At 41.4% G+C, this 18903-nt stretch overlaps 2 protein-coding genes across 5 annotated transcripts in view; one reads left to right on the top strand and one right to left on the bottom strand.

Moving 5' to 3' along the window:
* The window catches only part of B3galnt2 (beta-1,3-N-acetylgalactosaminyltransferase 2), a 49190-nt gene extending 38389 nt beyond the window's left edge, over window positions 1-10801 (top strand). Inside the window, exons 7-12 of one of the 2 annotated variants that reach the window (XM_004640836.2) lie at window positions 2941-3019; window positions 3342-3525; window positions 6453-6578; window positions 7280-7439; window positions 7984-8040; window positions 9612-10801. In XM_004640836.2, the coding sequence (XP_004640893.1) occupies window positions 2941-3019; window positions 3342-3525; window positions 6453-6578; window positions 7280-7439; window positions 7984-8040; window positions 9612-9749 (744 nt within the window). In that variant the 3' untranslated portion in view covers window positions 9750-10801. The remainder of the gene's footprint in view (window positions 1-2940; window positions 3020-3341; window positions 3526-6452; window positions 6579-7279; window positions 7440-7983; window positions 8041-9611) is intronic. The other variant, XM_023700845.1, reaches the window with a different exon arrangement.
* An 89-nt stretch (window positions 10802-10890) lies between these two features.
* Tbce (tubulin folding cofactor E) overlaps window positions 10891-18903 on the bottom strand; it is an 88068-nt gene continuing 80055 nt past the window's right edge. For 2 of the 3 annotated variants that reach the window (XM_004640835.2, XM_023700843.1), the window contains exons 13-17: window positions 18082-18235; window positions 15751-15819; window positions 14821-14880; window positions 11371-11462; window positions 10891-11176 (exon numbers count right to left, since the gene is read on the bottom strand). In XM_004640835.2, coding sequence (XP_004640892.2) covers window positions 11084-11176; window positions 11371-11462; window positions 14821-14880; window positions 15751-15819; window positions 18082-18235 — 468 coding nt within the window. In that variant the 3' untranslated portion in view covers window positions 10891-11083. The remainder of the gene's footprint in view (window positions 11177-11370; window positions 11463-14820; window positions 14881-15750; window positions 15820-18081; window positions 18236-18903) is intronic. The other variant, XM_023700844.1, reaches the window with a different exon arrangement.

Raw genomic sequence — 18903 nt, 5'->3', positions numbered from 1 at the left:
CGCTAAATAAATAAATAAATAAATAAATAAATAAATAAATATATTTTTTCAAGGCAAATGCCTTTAATGCAGTGTCTTGCTTCCTTAACTATTTATGAAACTTAAAAATATTCAGGCTACGCCAAAATTATATTTTTGAGCTTGTCATACTGAAGGAAACAAGTTTACTCCTGAGGACTAGGTTTAAATATAAAGTCTCAGGCTGGCCAAATAGCTCAGAGGATTAAAGTGCCTGCAAATACAGGACTGGAGGTTTGATCCCAGGCCTGCTATGCCAGCCCCACCCCTGGGCACACTGACAGGCTATTGAGACTGGGCATGGTGGTGCACACCTGTAATCCCAGCTCGTTGGGAGGCCACACACAGGCAGATTAATGCGAGTCCAATCTATGTAGTGAGACCCTGTGGACCCTGTACTAAAACACCAAAAAAAAAAAAGTACACATACACACTGTAGTCTCAAATGATCTATTTTGGGGGTCAAACTAATTGTGGAGGTAAGACAGCGTAAATACTGAAGCCCTAAGTGCGAGAGGGGAGGCAACTTAATAGCCTATTTTAAGGACCATGTGCAAATGCAAACTAAAAGACATCCTGTGACCTTTGAAAGAAAAGTTAGTAAAGAGTTCAAGTTCTAAACAAACCTAATGGCAGAACACACCTATAACCCAATTTTTTTTTTCTTTTCTGTATTTAGGACAGTGTCTACAGGGTCTCACTGCATAGATTGAACTTCTAGTGATTTTACTGTTTTCAGCCTCACAAGTGCTTGGATTACAGGCACACGCCACCATGCCCAGTCTCCATCACCATCTCAGTGTACCCCCATGGTATGCTGGCATTGAACCCTGGCTGCTGAGCACTGCCTAAGCAGGCGCTGCCTAAGCAGGTGCTTTAGTCTGCTGAGCTATCAGGCGATCCCTATAATCCCAATTTTTAAGGCTGGGGGCCGGGGAGATGGCTCAGTGGAACAAGCGTTTCCCTGGCAAGCGCAAGGGCCTGAGTTCAATCCGCCAAAGATAAATAAGTAAATAAAACCGTTGTCTCCAATTTTTAAGGCTGAAGTAGGAGAATCATGAGTTCGAGGCCAGCCTGGGCTACATAGTGAGAACTTGTCTCAAAAAAAAAAATAAATAAAAAAATAAGCCTAAATAATATATGGTGTCACAAAGAAAAGGAAACAACAAGTTTGCCTTGGTGGCACATGCTTATAATCCCACAGCTCTGGGAGAAGTTTAAGGCCGCACAAGTTCAAGGCCAGCCTGGACAATGTAGCAACCTAGCAAGACCTTGTCTCAAAAATTCTAAAAGCCAGAAAGGAGGGCACTGGGGATATAGCTCAGTAGGAAGACCCTGGGTGTGCAGTACCTAGTGACTCACAACAGAAAGAGTATACAACCTTTTATAGAATTTCAAGATTGGGGCTGTTGAGATAGCTTAGCAGACTAAAGTGCCTGCTTGGGCAAGCTCAGGGACCAGTGTTTGATCCCTGGCACCACATGCTATGCCAGGTGTGCTGAGTGGCCCATCGAGTCCGGATGTGGTTGCACATGCCTGTAACCCTAGCACTAGAGAGACTGAAAACAGGAAGATCACTAAGAGTCTGAGCTGCATAGTGAAACCCTGTACCAAATACATTAACAATAAATAAATAAATAAATAAATAAATAAATAAATTTACAAGATTGGAATTCGCAGCATTCACATATATAATTTTTTTAAGAATAATCATATTTCAGATTAAATGATGTGTTACCACAGTGACCTCAGAATACTCTACTCTCTCCTGGCCTTAAAACATTGTTTTGAATGATACATCTCTGCTGGAAAGAGCTGTGATTTTTTGTTTTTGTTTTTTGTTTTTTTTTAAAGACTAGCCAAGCAGTTTCCTTTCTGGTAGATGAATGTGTAGAGAAAGAGCGTAAACTTGCTAAATTATAACTGTGAAGGTCTGATCCAACCCACAGCAGCCAGCGAAGAGCTCTATTTGAGTAAGGGTGTGGGCTAACTGATAAGGTGAAGAGAAGTCACTCTGATAATAAAAAGTTTTTTCATCCTAAGAGGCAGACAGGATATTAGATATTGGCAGAGTAGGCTCTAGGCATTGAAACCTCATCAGTAATGGATACATTTCCATCTGAAGTGTTTGGAACAAACTGTTGACTTAGAGGAGCTTTCCTCTGCATGGTCACTTAATTTTAAGATGTGTTGAGGTCTCTATGAACTTGTAAGAATTTTCATTCTCAAAAAAATTCAAAGGGTTTTTTTTATTTTTATTATTTTTTTTAGGGCCAGCCTGATAACTCAGCAGACTAAACCCCCTGCTTAGGCAGAGCAGAGCAGCCAGGGTTCTATCCCTGGCATGCTGTGCCAGCCCTGCCTGCAGGGTGTGCTGAGACGGGGATTGAGATTGGGCGTGATGGCACATGCCTGTAATCCCATCGCTTGGGAGGCTGAAAACAGGAGGATCACTATGAGTCCCATCTATAGTGAGACCCTATAGACCTTATACTAAACACAGAAAAAATTTTTTTAAATTTTTTAAATGATGAGGTCTTGGGACTGGGAATATAGCTCAGTGGCAAAAGTGCCTGCCTGGCAAGTACAAGGTTCTGAGTTTGACCCCCAGTTCCAAAAATGAATGAATGAATGATAGGTTCCTGATGTAAAATAAGTTAGTTTTTGTACTGTTACAGTAACAAGTACAAGAACACATGATTATACGTAGGTTGGAATTCTGGGAACCTAAGGACTACTGATCTCTAATATTGTAACCAGGTAGGACAAATAGAAGAATACTATATGTCATCCACGTCACTAGATCTGTGCTGCGCCAGCATCTTACATGGGTTTATCTGCTGTGGTAATCACGCTAGGACTTAGGAATATAAGTTGACTTTTAGTAATAGAACATTGAGCACTTGTTTTTTTTGCTTTCAGGCTGGGGAGGGTGTGCTGCCTCATGAATTCATGGAAGGTGTGGAGGGAGTTGCTGGTGGTTTTATTTATACTATTCAGGGTAAGTTGACTGAAAATCATGCTGACTCTCATATATCTAATCTTAATACCCTGACATAAAAGGCCATCTCTTATAACTAAAGGAACAAACGAATTGAGGTAAATTCATATACTATACAATTTGCCCTTTTAATATGTTTAATTCTGTGGATTTTGGTATATGCATATAAAATTCTATATCCATTTTCTCTAATTCAGGAATATTTCCATCACCGCAGAAGCAGTCCCCTATCTCTTAGCTGTCATTCCATATTCTTCCTGCTCTGAATCTGGTCTTAAGTCTGCAGTAGTCTTTTTCTCCATTTCTCAACCTTCTTTTTCAGAAGGTGATGCTCTCTTACATAACCTTCACTCTCGGCCTCAGCGACTTGTTGAACATATGAAGAATCTCCGTGAGGAAGATGCCTTATTGAAGGAGGAAAGCAGAGTCTATGGTGACATTGTCTTTGTGGATGTTGTTGACACTTACCGAAATGTTCCTGCGAAATTACTAAACTTCTATAGATGGTGGGTTGTGAAAACATTGGGTAGCTAGAATATGTATTGGATTTTTTGATGGAGAAATAATAGCAATTTTGAGCCACTGAGATTTCAAAACTCAAAAACCTAGAACTGTTGTGTGCCTGGAATATTGACTTGTGCGATCATGGCTCCTTGTGAAGACACTTTCTAAGATTCTGCTAGTTTCTTATTTGATCGAGCAGATCCACATGAGCAGGCAGAAGTGAATAGGCAGAAAGCAACTCACTTAAAGTCCCTCCTCCTTGTCAGGGTCTACCTACCATTGGATCAAAGCCAGTGAGTGTGGAAATGGGCCCTTTTCAGCTCTGTTCATCCCAGACTTCCCATTTAAAAGGGAAGTGACACTGTGTGTGCCAGTTGTCCCACCTTCTTAAGAGGCTAATGCGGGAGGATCATTTGAGCCAGGAGTTTGAGGACAGCCCGAATAATCTTATCTCTCAAAGAGCAACAAAAACTACTCACCTTGATTCTAAGCTGGCTTAGTGAAATCCAACAGCCTTTAGAATCTGTCATATTTAAAACTTCCAGCCAGGGAGATGGCTCAGTGGAATAAACGCTTCCCTGGCAAGTGCAGGGGCCTGAGTTCAATCCCCGGTTACGCCAAAAAAAAAAAAAGGGGGGGTTGGGGAGATGGCTCAGTAGAATAAGTGCTTCCCTGGCAAGCGCCAGGGCCTGAGTTCAATCCTGGTTCTGCCAGAAATTAAGAGAAGAAATCTATCTTCCAGAGCCACCAGTGTTTTTTGGATCTTGGTTGCAATTACTACCTTTATAACAATTCCGTGCAGTAACTTATTATAGTAGTTACACTACCATTCTGCAATTTGCTGGTGAGTCCTTTGATACTGTCTACCTTAGCTGTAGACAGGCTATTCAGACTGTCTGATGTAGCCTAAATCTGTAAAGGTTTTACACCTTTACTTTTGCTTTTTCAAAACTTTTTCTGAGGTCTCCTGTTTCTTGGTAGTTCTGTATCTTGTCCTTTTTTCTTTTCTCTGATGAGAAGTTCACAAGTACTTTATAGATATGGCTTCCTGGTTCTGAGGATAGATGGTCCAGTTAGTTAATGGAGGGTAACATTTCCTAGCTGGGCATGCTGATAATTAATTTTGGAGTCATCCTGTAGGTAGTGTGCACATGGGTGTGTCGAGGATACCAAAACTAAGAGCAAATAAAAAAGTAACCTTTTAACTTGAGGGCACTGATGGGAGTTCAGGGTGTGGATAAGACCAAGACGGAGTGGTGAGGAGGTCAGGGTGGGGAGGAGAGGGGAAGTCCAAACAGGGATGTTCCAAGACTTCCTATAAGGAAGCTACTTCCCAGGTGTGGAAGTCTTGTGTGATGTAGAGGTTACATTCTGTTTCAGTTAAGTTTTCTCTTCTACTCCTTCCTCATGTCTGAGATCGTAGTCCCTTAGTCTCTGCAAGTGCTGCCTATTTCAGGCCTTCCTTTTCTTCAGGGCCTTCCAGTAGGGCTGTGCTCTGAGGCCAGCTTCCCCATAGCTCACGCTGCCCTTGCCCTCCCACATGGTGGGCTGCTTTGTGCCTGCAGTGCTGGAGGGTGATCCTAGGACCTCTGCATGCTAGATGTTGCTCTTCCGTGATGCTCCAGTCCTCCATATTGTAGATGATACATTTTCTGTATTTATTTCTTTTTCTTTTTTTTTTTTTTTTGGTCCGAATGCCTTCAAGGCATGACTGGCTGGCTTGAGTTGTGGGGATTGAACCACAGCAACCTGAGCCTGACGGCTTTGTTGAAGCAGCCACTTAAAGAACTGAGCTAAGGGACAGGGCCCCCCATTTTCTTTATTCAGTGGAGTAATCAGTGACCTACAGGTCCTTTATCATAAATGTTTATTTATAATTGGGTACTATGCTACTAATTAGAAATAAACTTCAGAAACATAGTGAAATTCTGTGTGGTATAGAACCAGTCTTAAAAATTCACCATTCTTTGACCTAATAAAGATTTTTCTACATTTCATGTATTAAGATTTGTCAAATGACTATTTCCCTAGCAAGATTCTGTACTTTTTATTTTTTGGTACTAGGAATTGAACTGTGGACCTTGAGCTTGCCAAGCAGTTGCTGTGCCACTGAGCTACATCCACAGTCCTATATTATACATTTTAAAAGACTTAAACAAAAGTTGATAGTGTGAATTGAACAAGTCAGTTGTCTTGTTGCCTTTAGATAGTTTTTGATATATGGATGAATCAGGTCACTGTCCTGTTTCTTCTATGCAATCATTTGTAATAGTTTAATTACCAAGGTGAAAATATGTTTTGGTGTTGTAAATCAGTTTTTTCAAACCACAATCTGTCTTGAGTGTAATATAAGTAGCAGCATAAGATGCATATTGTGGGGCCGGGGAGATGGCTCAGTGGAGTAAGCGCTTCCCTGGCAAGCGCGAGGGCCTGAGTTCAATCCCCTGCTCTGTGTGAGAGACCTAGGTATGACACCGGGCAAGGTTCGAGCAGTTAATAGATCTGCAGCCTGACCTGAGTAATGCCTAAGAAGCATCTGTACTGACGTATGTTTTAGTCAAGCCAGATTTTTGTCACTGTGTTCGTTCTTTATCTTCTGAACCCAACTTGAGTGGGCTGGAGGTATAGCTCAGTACAGTGCTAGCCTAGTGTCCACAAGACCCTCAGTTCTATTCCCATACCAAAAAAAAAAAAAAAAAAAAAAAAAATTCAGCCAACCAGGTGCTTCACTGTGTCATGCCAGTTCGTAAATGCCAAGCGAAGGCCATAGCTGAAAGCAGGGCTGTCTCACAGCAGGCAACCCCAGTGTGGGAGGAGCTATGCAGGTGCACCAGATGCGGATTTGGGTTCCAGTGTTAGTGATGCTGCCACCTTGGTGTTCTGTGGTTTCCCACCAAGTCCCACTCACCTGCCTGTTTTCTGCCAACAGGACTGTGGAAACAACCAGCTTTAATTTGTTGCTAAAGACGGATGATGACTGTTACATAGACTTAGAAGCTATCTTTAATAGAATTACCCAGAATAATCTGGATGGGCCTAACTTTTGGTGGGGAAAGTAAGTAAAACATGGGTAGTCATTAGTATTCATGTACCTGATCAAATTTAGAATCAGATGTTCAAGTCATTTTTCTACAGGAAAGCAGTTGAGATATGAAATTTCCTATTAGACTCCTGGTATTACTATTATCCTACAGTTAGAAAGGAACTTTTATTAATGGAAAATCTCAGGCTGATATAACATAAAAAAGATGTGGCTTTTACCTTCATGCTCTAGAAATGAGAGGTGCTGAGAAGCTGCTGTGTTGTTCGTGCTAGAATGAGTGTGTGATACAGCTCTGCAGCGTTTTTTTGTTTGTTTTTGTTTTTTGACATGCGGGGAAGGTCGGGGTGTCGGGCAGGAGAATTGAACTCAAGACCTCATGCTTGCTGCATTCCTGAGTGGTATCCCTGCCCCCTGTGCAGTCATTTTCTGTGCTGTTGCAGAACACTGAAAGTTGATTTAATAGGGTGTGTGAGTGCCCTTTAAAACAGCATAATCTATTTCCATTCAGAAATTTTTGAGAGACCTTAATATCCAGTCTTTTATACTGAATACTTCTAGGCAGCTGGTAATTTCTTTCCATAAAGGAATTTTTTTCTCCTTCTATCCTGCTCTGTGAACTTACTCCTTTGTAGTGATGACAAAGGAATCCAGTCTCACAGTGGCAGGATGTATGTTACACCAACGCAAAGAAGTTACATTTTTGAAAATTACAGTTTCAGACTGAATTGGGCAGTGGACCGGACTGGCAAATGGCAAGAACTGGAGTACCCCAGCCCGGCCTACCCTGCCTTTGCATGCGGGTCAGGCTATGTGATTTCCAGAGACATTGTTGGCTGGCTTGCAAGCAACTCGGGGAGATTAAAGACCTATCAGGTACGGAGATATTTCTTAGCTAGGTAACTCAGCCTGCTGTCACTGAAGCAGAGCCAGCCTGCCATGGGCTGAAGCATATTTTTTTCCTGTGTAGGAATCATGCCTCAAAGATAGTGAATATTACTTCTGCTGTCCCTCAAACCTATAAATTCTATTCCTGAGTCTTGTTTGAGCCTGTGTTCTCAGTCTACATGTGTAACTCTAGCCAGTGGAGAAATATACAGACTGTTGTTCATAAGAAGGAACAGTGAAGGACAAGTGTTCTTATTTTGGTTAGGATCAGTAAGCAGGTCTGTTGGACTCACTGTATGGCTAGTTCACTGTTAGTGCTAGAAGTTTGCAGCATGTGAAAAGGGAGGATCGCCTGCCGCTGCATTATCTTGCTGTGGGTCCTTTCATCAGTGGTCACTTTTACTGGTGTGTCTGGGTTAATACACCTTTGCCTTTTCCTATTAGAACAGCAACACAGAGTAGAAAGATTGTTTATTGGGGAATAAGTGTAGCAATGTTTCTACAAGTAACATTTAAACTGGGTCATGTGCAGGGTGAAGATGTAAGCATGGGCATTTGGATGGCAGCCATTGGACCCAGGAGACATCAGGTAAGCCTTTCGGAGGCAGCTGGCCTTGGGGCTCTGGGAGTTGGGTAGGGAGGTTGCTGTGTTGGAGGCAGAAGGAACAAAGGTCTGCCATCACAGTTTTGCTTTTGATTTTGTTTATAACAGTCCACCTTGTTATTTCTCAGAACATATTTTTATGATCTTAAGCCAACAGAAAATGTTAGCATAAAAGCTCCCTTGCTCACAAAGAATTGAGTTTTTGTAGAGTTGATCAGAAGTTCTTTGTAGATTTAAAGGTTAGGCTTCACTGACCTGAGTTCCTGGAAGTGTGAAGACCCAGTGACCATCCTGACTGGTTCCAGTTTTATTCAAGATTTTACTTCTCAGACAACATTTAAAACACACTGCTGTGCCAGAAAGAGAAATGGTGCGGGGGGGGGGGGGGGGGGGGGGTTTTGCGGAGGGGGGGGGGGCGGCCCGAGGGGGGGGGGGGGGGGGGGGAACAGGCTTTTGCCTCAGATACTTGTGTTGCATTCTGCATCTTTCCAAATTGTACTTTGGTTGTAGAAGGTGCAAGAGTCAGAAAGACTGAGCAGTGCCCACCACTTGGGAGCACAGCCGCAGCACCAGAGCAGCTTACGCTGTGCTTGGGTGGACGAGAAGGTTTACTCACCTATGTCTGGGCCAATTTGGTAGTCCTATTCCTTGTCACACTTCCTCTGATGTACTTAAATGTTGCAGATGAGACTTACTTTTTGTATTTGATAGTTCTGATATGAGTGGTCTTCATAGATCTGAGTCTGTAGTATTGTTTCTTTTTTCTTTTTTTTGGTGGAACCAGGGATTGAACTCAGACCCTTGTGCTTGCAAGGGAAGCGCTTATTCCACTGAGCCATCTCCCCGGCCCCTGTAGTGTTGTTTCTATGGACTTGTTTGTGGGTTCCTGATATTAAGAAGCACTTTTAAATTATGAGCTAATCATCTTTGGAAACTGAGGCCTCTCTTTAATAAATGCAGCCCGCCAGGGAGGCTTTGCACTTTGTTCTGCTCTGCACTGTGCCAGCTGTGAGCACTTCACATTTCTGCCTGGGGCTTCAAGCACCCAGTGTGCACTGCAATTCCAGGTGCTCAGGAAGGCTGCTCTGCATCTGCCTTGATCAAGACTCAGGGGCCTTCTGGTCATAAACTTTTAGTCTCTTACATATTCCTGGAGTGTATAACCCTTCAGGGGTACACCTCTGTCAGCACCATCAGTCTCCTGTCTGAGGCATGTTTCTTTTGTGTGTATGTGAGTGTGATACTGGCATTAAATCTAGGATCTTTGCACTGAGCTACATTTTGAGCCCTTCTTGCATTAAGATAGTCTTGCTAAATGCTTCAGGCCAGGCTTAAACTGCAGTCTTCTTGCCTCAGCCTATTGTGCTGTGATAACAGGCATGCACCAAGTACCAGGCCTGGCTCGGCATGGCCTTTTAAAACTCAAATGCCTGCAGGTGATTCAAGGCTCCCAGAAACCTCATTAGTGGGTCACACGCAGAATGCCTGCCTACATCTGTGCTTTCTGTCTCCAAGCAGCTCCTGGCTCCCTGCTCAGCTCATTTTGTTCCCCACAGGACAGCCTGTGGCTGTGTGAGAAGACGTGTGAGACAGGAATGCTGTCCTCCCCCCAGTATTCGCCACAGGAGCTGATGGAGCTGTGGGAGCTGAAAGAACTATGTGGTGACCCATGTCAGTGTGAGACAAGATCATGATGACTCAAACGAACAGTGGGTAAAGACCGAAGCGGGCAGATGACATCTCTGCAAGCCCACAGGTTGGCAGTAGAATACATGGTCTTTCCGGAGAGTTCTAAGCTGGCACTTTCTCCTGCAGCCAGTGTGTATTTCTTAAATGTTTGCACAGATTTACTCCTTAAAAGTCAACTGACACTGTAGCATAAGAAAAGTTCTTATTTATATATTCGAAGATGACTTTTAAAAAAACAAATTGTTTTATAAAAGGAGAAATATTTCTAAATTCTGGTGCATTTTTGCTAATTCATCATAATCATTTTTGGTTAAAACTTGGCCTGGTTAGAAACTTTGAGGTGATTCAAAGCTCAAGTTTGAATCTGGATTACAAAGTAGCTCTGCATAGCTAAGTTACCACATCTGCAGGCCATAAAGAACTCAGAAAAATGCTGTGTGCCCACTTGTATAAGTAGTGGTCACTTATACCAAAGTTTGGGGTTTGTGGAAATAATGTTAGGTTTTGTGGATCTCTGAATGAAGTGGGCAACTTGACTTTGAAAAGGACACAATATAATCCTCAGTTCTGGACCTCGGTTTTAAAGATACTCATTTATATATATTAGGCTAATATCCAAGTTTTGTGCTATTTAACAAATTCTGAAGGTCACAGTTCAGTACTCTTATTAAACACAAAATCTTTGTGGATGTGATAAAAGTAAATACTTCTCAGGGTTTTTGTGCCATAGGGAAGGCTATTTGTAAATCATTGACACTTTTGAATGAATTAATTTTGCTTTCCATCATTGCCTAATGTTTACCTAATAAAAATAAATATGATTTAGAGCAGATCATCTTTTATGAAAGATGTGCTCAGTTTAGGTACAACTGTAGGGAAAAGCATGTGATTAATTCTAAAAATAATGCAACTGAGAAAATAGCACATATGTTATATACAGTAGAGGATGCGTCTCCCTGAGTGTAGGGGCCATTTCACAAAAACCAAATCATTTTATAGTAATCTTTTAAAATAGAATCAGTAGAAAATCCCATTTGAAATAGTCTTATGAGAGACATTAACTTTATTCAGATTTTATTAGATTTGTTTCTATTTAATATTTAAATCTTCACATGAGAGACAAGGGTAAAAATATGACGATCAGAAAACCATTAGTAAAGTCTTTATTGTTATTATATACAGGTCTATAAATGGTCTCTTCCCAATAAATTGCATCCTTTGTTGTAATTAGGGCAAATTGTAAAACTTCATTTTTTAACAGAATTGTTCCAATAAATTATTTTCTGGTGAATCCTAGTCATAAGAAGTAGTCTAGTCTCTAAATTTTATTAGGTGGTTGTTACCATCGCACTAACAGACAATCTCCATTCTCCACAGAATAAAACTGTAATGACTGCAGATCATTTTCTAGTTCAATTTCTCTGCCAGGCATCTAGAATTAGAACAAAGGTAGAGGCAGGTGATTAAGACAGACCGGACAAAGCTGGCCCCCACAGCAGGTCACTCTTCAAGTTGAACAAATGTTTGCATTTTAGTGGACTCAGACGGCAGTAGACAGACATAGATGGTCACGAGCATGTCTTACTGTGGGAGACTAAGCCTGACTCTACTTGGGGGGCTACTTACTTTGAGACTTTCATAGGACAGTAGAAATTCTGACACAGGAACTTTGAGGAGACGTGACAGCATTCCTTTTACCTTTTGAACTGTCATGGAGTCTGTCAAAAAAAAAAAATCCATCACCTCTTACATGACAGCTACCTTAAAACTGGCTCACACAATGAGATCAGCGCTCTGTCCTTCCTCATCAGTTTATCCAAGAAAATAAGTCAGGGAAGGCTTGACATTTTCTGCCACCTCCATGAGTCATATGGAAAACTGGGAAGTGGAGCCAGTTTGTGACCCAAGTGCCCTTGACAGTGAGTTTTCATACCATTTCAGTAGCATTTAATATTTCTTCCTTAATCTGAATAAATCAGAAATACTGTCAGCACAGAGGAATAGTAGATGGCAGTGAAGATACTAGATTTTCTTTGTAAGCCTTCCAATAACTTCATGAACTGTAGGAAGAACCTTGGAGTAGGGGCTCACGTGAAGATCCAGCCCCTGGCCTTAGCTTCCCCCTCTGTACAAAGAATTGTACACTAAGTGACAGGGTCACCGCAGCACCACTGTCCTGTGACTGTTACGGTGTGTCACACACGTGACCACCAGGCATGTAAGCTAAATGAGCAAATGCTTTGGTCTGTTCAGAACACACTATGAACTTTTTTCCAAAGACAGGTTGTGGTAAATAGCAAGTATTTTGATGATGAAAATTAGTTTCTTTGAAGCTTTAGCTGGAGGTACAGCAATAGTGTGGTGTTTCCCAAAAATATCATGATGTCAAACAAATATTTTTCTATCAAAAATCATATTTGTAAAAGCTGTGTTTTTATGCAACTTGTGATAATAAATGTCATCTTTATTTTAGAATAACTGGACTTTTCTTGTTTATGTATTGGATGCAGATTCTGTATTTATAATTCTAGTTATTATATGCTCTTTTTATGTTTGAATATGGTAGTATAATCCTTTCAAAACATTTAGGGGGACTGACTCACTTGCACTGTTTGGTGGGTGGTTAGTGAGGGGTTAATTCCTAACACGTAAGTGGGAAAACAGTGGCTTAATTCATACCAGAAGGAATATGAAACAATTCAAGTAAGTCTGCCTGTGTGCACTGAATCTATAGAATAAAGTGGCAATTTTATGTATATAATGTAAAATCTTAATATGGTAACATGACTGTCTTAGTATTGAGAAAATATGGAAATAGCCAATTATTTGTCTTTTCAGCTTCTTATGAATAGTGTTATTTTTGGATGGGTATATACTTCTTAGCTTAAGTTTCATAATATACACACAAGTTTATTATATGGTGGTAAATATTTTCATGCCACATCTAAACAACCATGGTCTACTGTGGCAACCACATGTGGCTGCTGAACACATGAAATGTGACTGCTGTGACTAAGGATGTGAGGTTTTAATTTCATGAACAGAAATCGACATAGTCACATATAAGCAGTACCATCCCCGCTTGCTGCTCCTCAGTGACGCAGGCTGGTTGGTGCACTGGATGGCTGTGCCAGTTAGTCACCCTTCCAAGCCAGTAGTGAACATTCTGATTGCTTAGGTGCTACAGACAAGGTCCAGTCAGAGCATGTAGGACTTTATAAAAAGACTATACTGATTTTTTAAAATCCCAACCAGTAGTATGAAGGGCAAAAAAATGGTATAGTATTTTAAATTTCTTGTTAAAAAATTAACCTTTAATCTGCTAAGTTTATAGGATATAGGAATTGGATTCTGAACAGCGTAAAGCTGTAATTATCACATAAAATTTCTAATCTCTGCTGGCTGTACCCCAAGAATAATAAAAAGTATGTGATCATACCAGGTGTCCCCTAAATGGAAAGTGACTTTCCAAATGCCTGAGATTACTCTTGCCCTTTGTCTGGACACAGTCCCTGTCTAAGCTCACTGCCTTCCCAGAAAGTCTGAAAAGGAAAGGTTGACCCAGGTCTGCCTTCGTTATAGCATTTCCCCACACTGACTCCATGTCTGGGGAGCAAAATGCAAAGACTTCAAAGCCAGCAACACTGAAAAGTTCTGGCCTGTTTTACTACTGTTCTTCAAACCTGCTTTTACTGACAATATTTAAGCTTAAAAACAGAATGATGAAGGGGAACCATTACTGATTTTAATTCATCATTATACAATGATAACACATCACAGGAATAGAAACTGAATTGCTAGTAAATAAAAATGGAGAAAGAGTGGCAGATTAATACTAAATGAACAGGGCCGGGGAGATGGCTCAGTGGAATAAGTGCTTCCCTGGCAAGCACAACGGCCTGAGTTCAATCCCCAGTTCCACAAAAAGAAAAAAAACTAAATGAACAATTTTCAATCAGAAAGGTACTTCTTTGAGCACAGCCTAGGACTTCCATAAGTAGTACCACACTGTTTATTTCATGTTAGTCAATAATTTAGAAATCAATGTGAATTTATTGCCTTGACAGGCAAACAGGAAAATGGATGTTGGAGTCATTTAGATGGATATGTATTTCATTATTTCTTCAAGCCTTTACTGCTCTAAATTTAACCTGGTTATATTTTAGCATTTAGCTCTGAATTAAGCTTGAGAATTCACAGTATCACGGTGTACTATAAAAGACTATAATTTAATTTTTTTGAGTGAAAGTTTAAAGTTATATTGCCACAGAAGTATTTTCAGAATAAAAGTAATTCATTTCTGTTAACACATTATTTTAAAAGTTCTAAAGTAGTTCTTTAAAGAAAACTATTTCAGTGCATCTGTTAAAAGAGCATCTGAGGAGGTTTTTGTTGGGTTCTGACAGGTGAACAGCATGGGAGGAGAATGTAGGCCGATCCCCAGTTACACAGCAGCTGATCACGAGAATCTGGCTTCCCTTTTATGAAGGGAGGTAAAAACTGAGAGCAACAGAGAAGCTCTCAAAGCAATTATCTGAGAATGAGATGTGGGCTGAATTCCTCTGAGGAGCCATTCAGGCCATGTGACCTTTAGTTTAAAATGTGAGGGCTGGGGCCATAGCTCAGAGGCACAGTGCCGACCTGGCAAGGTCCTGAGTTTGATTCCAGGTATCAAAATTAAAATAAGATCACACTGGACCTGGTGGGACATGCCTGTCATCCCAGCATCTGGGAAGCTGAGGCAGGGGGCCTGCAAATTTGAGGCCAGCCTGGAACACACTGAGACACTCTGACTGGTGGGCTCCCAATTTTAGTGAAACTTTTAATGTAGGTTGACAAAATTATGGGAAATGTGAACTTTTTGAGGTTAGAAAAATATTAGTACTTGACTGATTATATTTTAGAATATAAAGGACTAATGGAAACCTAAGTTTTGAAGTAGATATGAACTTGTAGATATGAACTACATGTTTTAATCCCATTAGTCTAATACCTGAGCTAATGATTGACACATGTAAGGCAGGCAAGATGGATTTATTCTTACCTGGCAGTTGTTTCTCTAAGATTTGTTCTTACCTGGCAGTTGTTTCTCTAAGACTTTCTGTTCAAGTTGATCTGGACATTTTATCCTTAGTGCTTTAAGGAAAAAAAAAGGGAAAAGACTAATTGATATCTATTATAGTAAGGACTTAAGTATGTATGCAGTGCCGGGGTGTAGCTTAGTCATAAATAAAACATGTAAGTTCACAGGAATTGGCTGCCAAATGACACAGCTGTTCAGTACAGCTGACTGAATCCTAATAAGCCAATCGTAAAGATGTTAAAATTTTACTAATATTTACACAAATTACTCATTGTAACCAAAACAGCCAGATGAATATACTTTTTCTTTTTCCCTCAGTACTCTTTCCCTGACAGTTCAGTGAGTTTGTTTTGTTTTTTGTTTTGGTACTAGGAATCAAATTCAGGACCTTGCACTTGCCAGGATGGCGCTGTGCCACTGAACCAACTCCCCCAGCTAGCTTAGGTTTTCAAGTGAAAGTTACAAATTTCTTTTTTTTTTTTTTTTGTGGTACTGGGGATTGAATTGAGGACCTTGCGCTTGCCAGGAAGTGCTTATTCTACTGAGCTACTCCAGCCCCACAAATTTCTAAATCATTGTGCCATTCATTAGTCAAATACTTTGCACATTTACGACACTATTAAATGAGTTTAAGCCACGTTAATTGCAAAAATCTTCAACATAGGGGCTGGGGAGATGGCTCAGTGGAGTAAGTGCTTCCCTGGCAAGTGCAACAGCCTGATTTCAATCCCTGGTTCCACAAAAAAAAAAAAAAAAAAAAAATCTTAATAATTTAGATATGTTTGAGAATTCATTTCTTTAAACACAAGGCATCTAAGTACATTTAAGGAGAACACACTTAATGACCACCAAGCTGTAGGGATCCATTTGAGCACCTAAGGATGTGAATACAAATAAGCTGTGTATGAATTTGGGATTCTTACTTAGCAGCTGATTTTTGAGCATACACGGTTGTTGTGTTTTGAGTTCCCCGTCTTCAGGTGCTCCGTATCCTGTTTAAAAAAAAAAAAAAGGATGAATGGTACAGGCCTCTGTAAGAAAATGTATAGAAGCCAGCGTCAACACAGGTATATCCCTCCCCAAGATTAACCTACTGACAACTGATGTGCTGTCCAGGGGCATACTGCTTTTATCCAGTTTTTTGGCCTGTAGATGGGCAGCACCCCTTACCGGTCAGTCCTCCTCTGTAAGTGGGTTACTTTATGTTCCTCAGGGACTGAGAGTCCTGACTCAAACTAGCAAGATCAGCATGCCTTCAGATGCCTCAATCGTTTACTTAGTTTCCCCCTATGGTAGTGCACACCTGTAATCCTAGCACTCAGGAGGCTGAGGCAGGAGGATCACTGTGCATTCAAGTCCAGCCTAGGATACATAGTGAATTCAAGGCCAGTCTGAACTGTAGAGTGAGACACTGTCTTTTAAAAAAAAAAAAAAAAAAGTAGTTCCCTTTCAGAGTCCTGAGAGAGAAGCCTGCTACTGTTCAGGACACTAGGCCCAGGACTCCTTCACATCTTTACCTCATGGTGCAGGTCCAGGCTGGGTATTCAGTGCTACTGCTGCAGTCTACTCCTCAGCCTAGAAATGCTACACAGCAGCCCCCCTACCTGTGCCTACAGACTGAGACCCTCAGTGGATGCCTCAATGGGACTGGCACCAGTGCCCATATGTACTGTTCACATATAATAAAGCTGAATCTGCAAATGAGGCCCAGTAAGAGGATGGGGCAAGTATGAAAATATCCTATAATACAAGTTACATGAACGTGTTTTCTCTTAAAATATGCTTTTCACTGTGTCTCCCTTTTTTTTGCAGAACCAGGGATTGAACTCAGGTCCTTGTGCTTGCCAGGCAAGTGCTTATTCCACTGAACTATCTCCCCGGCTCCTTTTTTTTTTTGGAAACAGGATCTCACTGTGAGGACTTTGCACCTGCCAAGCAGGTGTGTCACTGAGCTGTGTCCCTGCCCCATCACTTTTTTTTAATGAAGCACTCTCCAGATCCTCTGGCACGCCAGATTGTCAGCATCACTACTCTTTCACTTCAGGGATATTTTCAAATACATGAAATTAGCATGGGTTACACGGGCACAAGTGCTATGATACAAGGACTGTCACTGATAAGGAGCAGGCCATTGACTAAAAGGCCAGTGGCACATACAGTGTGGACACACTAGATAAGTAAAGTGAGACCTAACAGGCAATCTGTCCTGGGCGGGATGAGATGGATTTTGTCATGAACAATATACCTTTTAAAGCAATGAGTTTATTTCTGGAATTTTCCATGTAATGTTTTTTGGATTGAAGTTGATCATAGATAAGTTGCAGATAAGGGGGACTAGTATACTTTTTTCCGGTTCTATACCAATAAGGAACAACATTTTTCTGTGCCCCTGGCTCCCCTAATCTGCTTTTGTCTGGTATTCTTAGGGAAATACTGAGCCATACCTACAGGCTGCTTTACAGCCTTCCCTTCCCACCACCAAGTGATTTAGAATTCACCCAGAGTGGCCAGGAAATTGGGCCAGCTAATGGAGTAATTTGAAAGCAATTCCCACAGGCAGCTTTTCTTCCTCAAAGATAATGTTCCAGCCTAAAGCATTTATGCAGTGAGTTTCCTGCATTAGGAAATATATAAAAAAGGAAAATGTTATAGAAGTGAAATGTGGAATAATAATGAAGTCAAAACAAAATGGGAAGTACATCAGGGACAAAGATACACCGATTCTCAGCTTCAAAGCCTGAGGAATTAGGCTGGAGAATTGACAGGACCAAAATGTATACCAAGTACCAAACTCAGACCTCGGGGCAAGCCCTTGGGACACGAGTGCCTGGGGAGAACATAGCTCAAATGAACTTTACTTCTGGGGACTTTAAAAAACACCAGGACCTTTGAGATAACCCAGAATGTTTCCCACCTTTCCTAAAGTGGAAAAGGGCCCTACCCTGGAAATATGAAGTCTCTGGTGAACAGTCAAAGATGAGAGGCACTCACATTTAGTAACTGCTTTCCCTCCCCAAGTGCACATCTCCCCCTTGCAGGGAGCTCCGCAGTCACTCCAGGCTCCTCCTGTTGAGAGACACAGCTGAGTGCTCTCACCTTGCTAAAGCAGCTCTAGGAAAGTGCCTACAATCCATTTCCATGAGAACAGAGAGACTCAAAACAGGGAAAAACTGCAAAAACAGCACTGAGAACAGCCTGTGCTACCCAGGAAATAGCTGGACTCCTTTAGGAGCTGCTAAGCTCACGTGACATACTGTGGCAGAGGAGCTGGTATCTCGGATGGGCAGCAACAAAGTCTTCATTTGGTCTGTTTTTGTCTGGATCCTGATGTCCACCAGCCTTTTTCCACTCATTTCCAAAAGCTTTCCGGTAATCCAGCTCAGCTCCACGCCTTTCCTCTGGAAGAATCTGTTGATATGAAATAAAAAGACTAAGCATTTTAGTGGCTTACCCTGACCTACCTTTTTTGCTGCCCATACACAGGAAAATCAAACTGAGACGATGAGACAGTTACTCTTTTTTCACCTTGCTTTTCTAACGTTGGTGAACTCAGGCATTTATTGAACAATTATTATGGTTTGATCCTTTGCATCATGAGAGCATTTACCCGCGAACCAGTTTCTGAATGCTGCTGGGTGCCAAGGGAGTGCAAGGGAGGTGCCTGCTTGGGAGGAGCTGATTCCGGCAAGCAGAAGATTGTGGGCAGGCCTTGCCTTCCCACTTTTAAGGGGAAAAGTAGCTGACAGTAAGAGGAGAAATATGCTCTGTGGTTCTGTCTTCCTGCTTCATTCTCCCAAAGAAACGGGAAAAGGTGCCTGGGGCTCCTCACCTTCCCCAAAGTACAGTAAATCAGCCAGGGTAGCAAAGCACACAACCTAATTGTTATCCTTTATCCTGAAGAACCAGGAAACAACCCTGGATCATACTGCACCACTGAAAAGAGATACATCTCATACCTTTTATAATAGTTGGGGGCTGGGGATTTAGCTCACATAGCAAGCTGGAAGTCCTCAGCACCAAAAACAAAAAATAAAATATATTAAAATATAATTTAGGGGCCAGGGAGATGGCTCAGT

Source organism: Octodon degus, unplaced genomic scaffold, assembly GCF_000260255.1.
Source record: "Octodon degus isolate 3935 unplaced genomic scaffold, OctDeg1.0 scaffold00127, whole genome shotgun sequence".
NCBI classification, from domain to species: domain Eukaryota; kingdom Metazoa; phylum Chordata; class Mammalia; order Rodentia; family Octodontidae; genus Octodon; species Octodon degus.
Note: the sequence above shows the minus strand (reverse complement) of the source record. Positions and strands in the feature narration are given on the sequence as shown.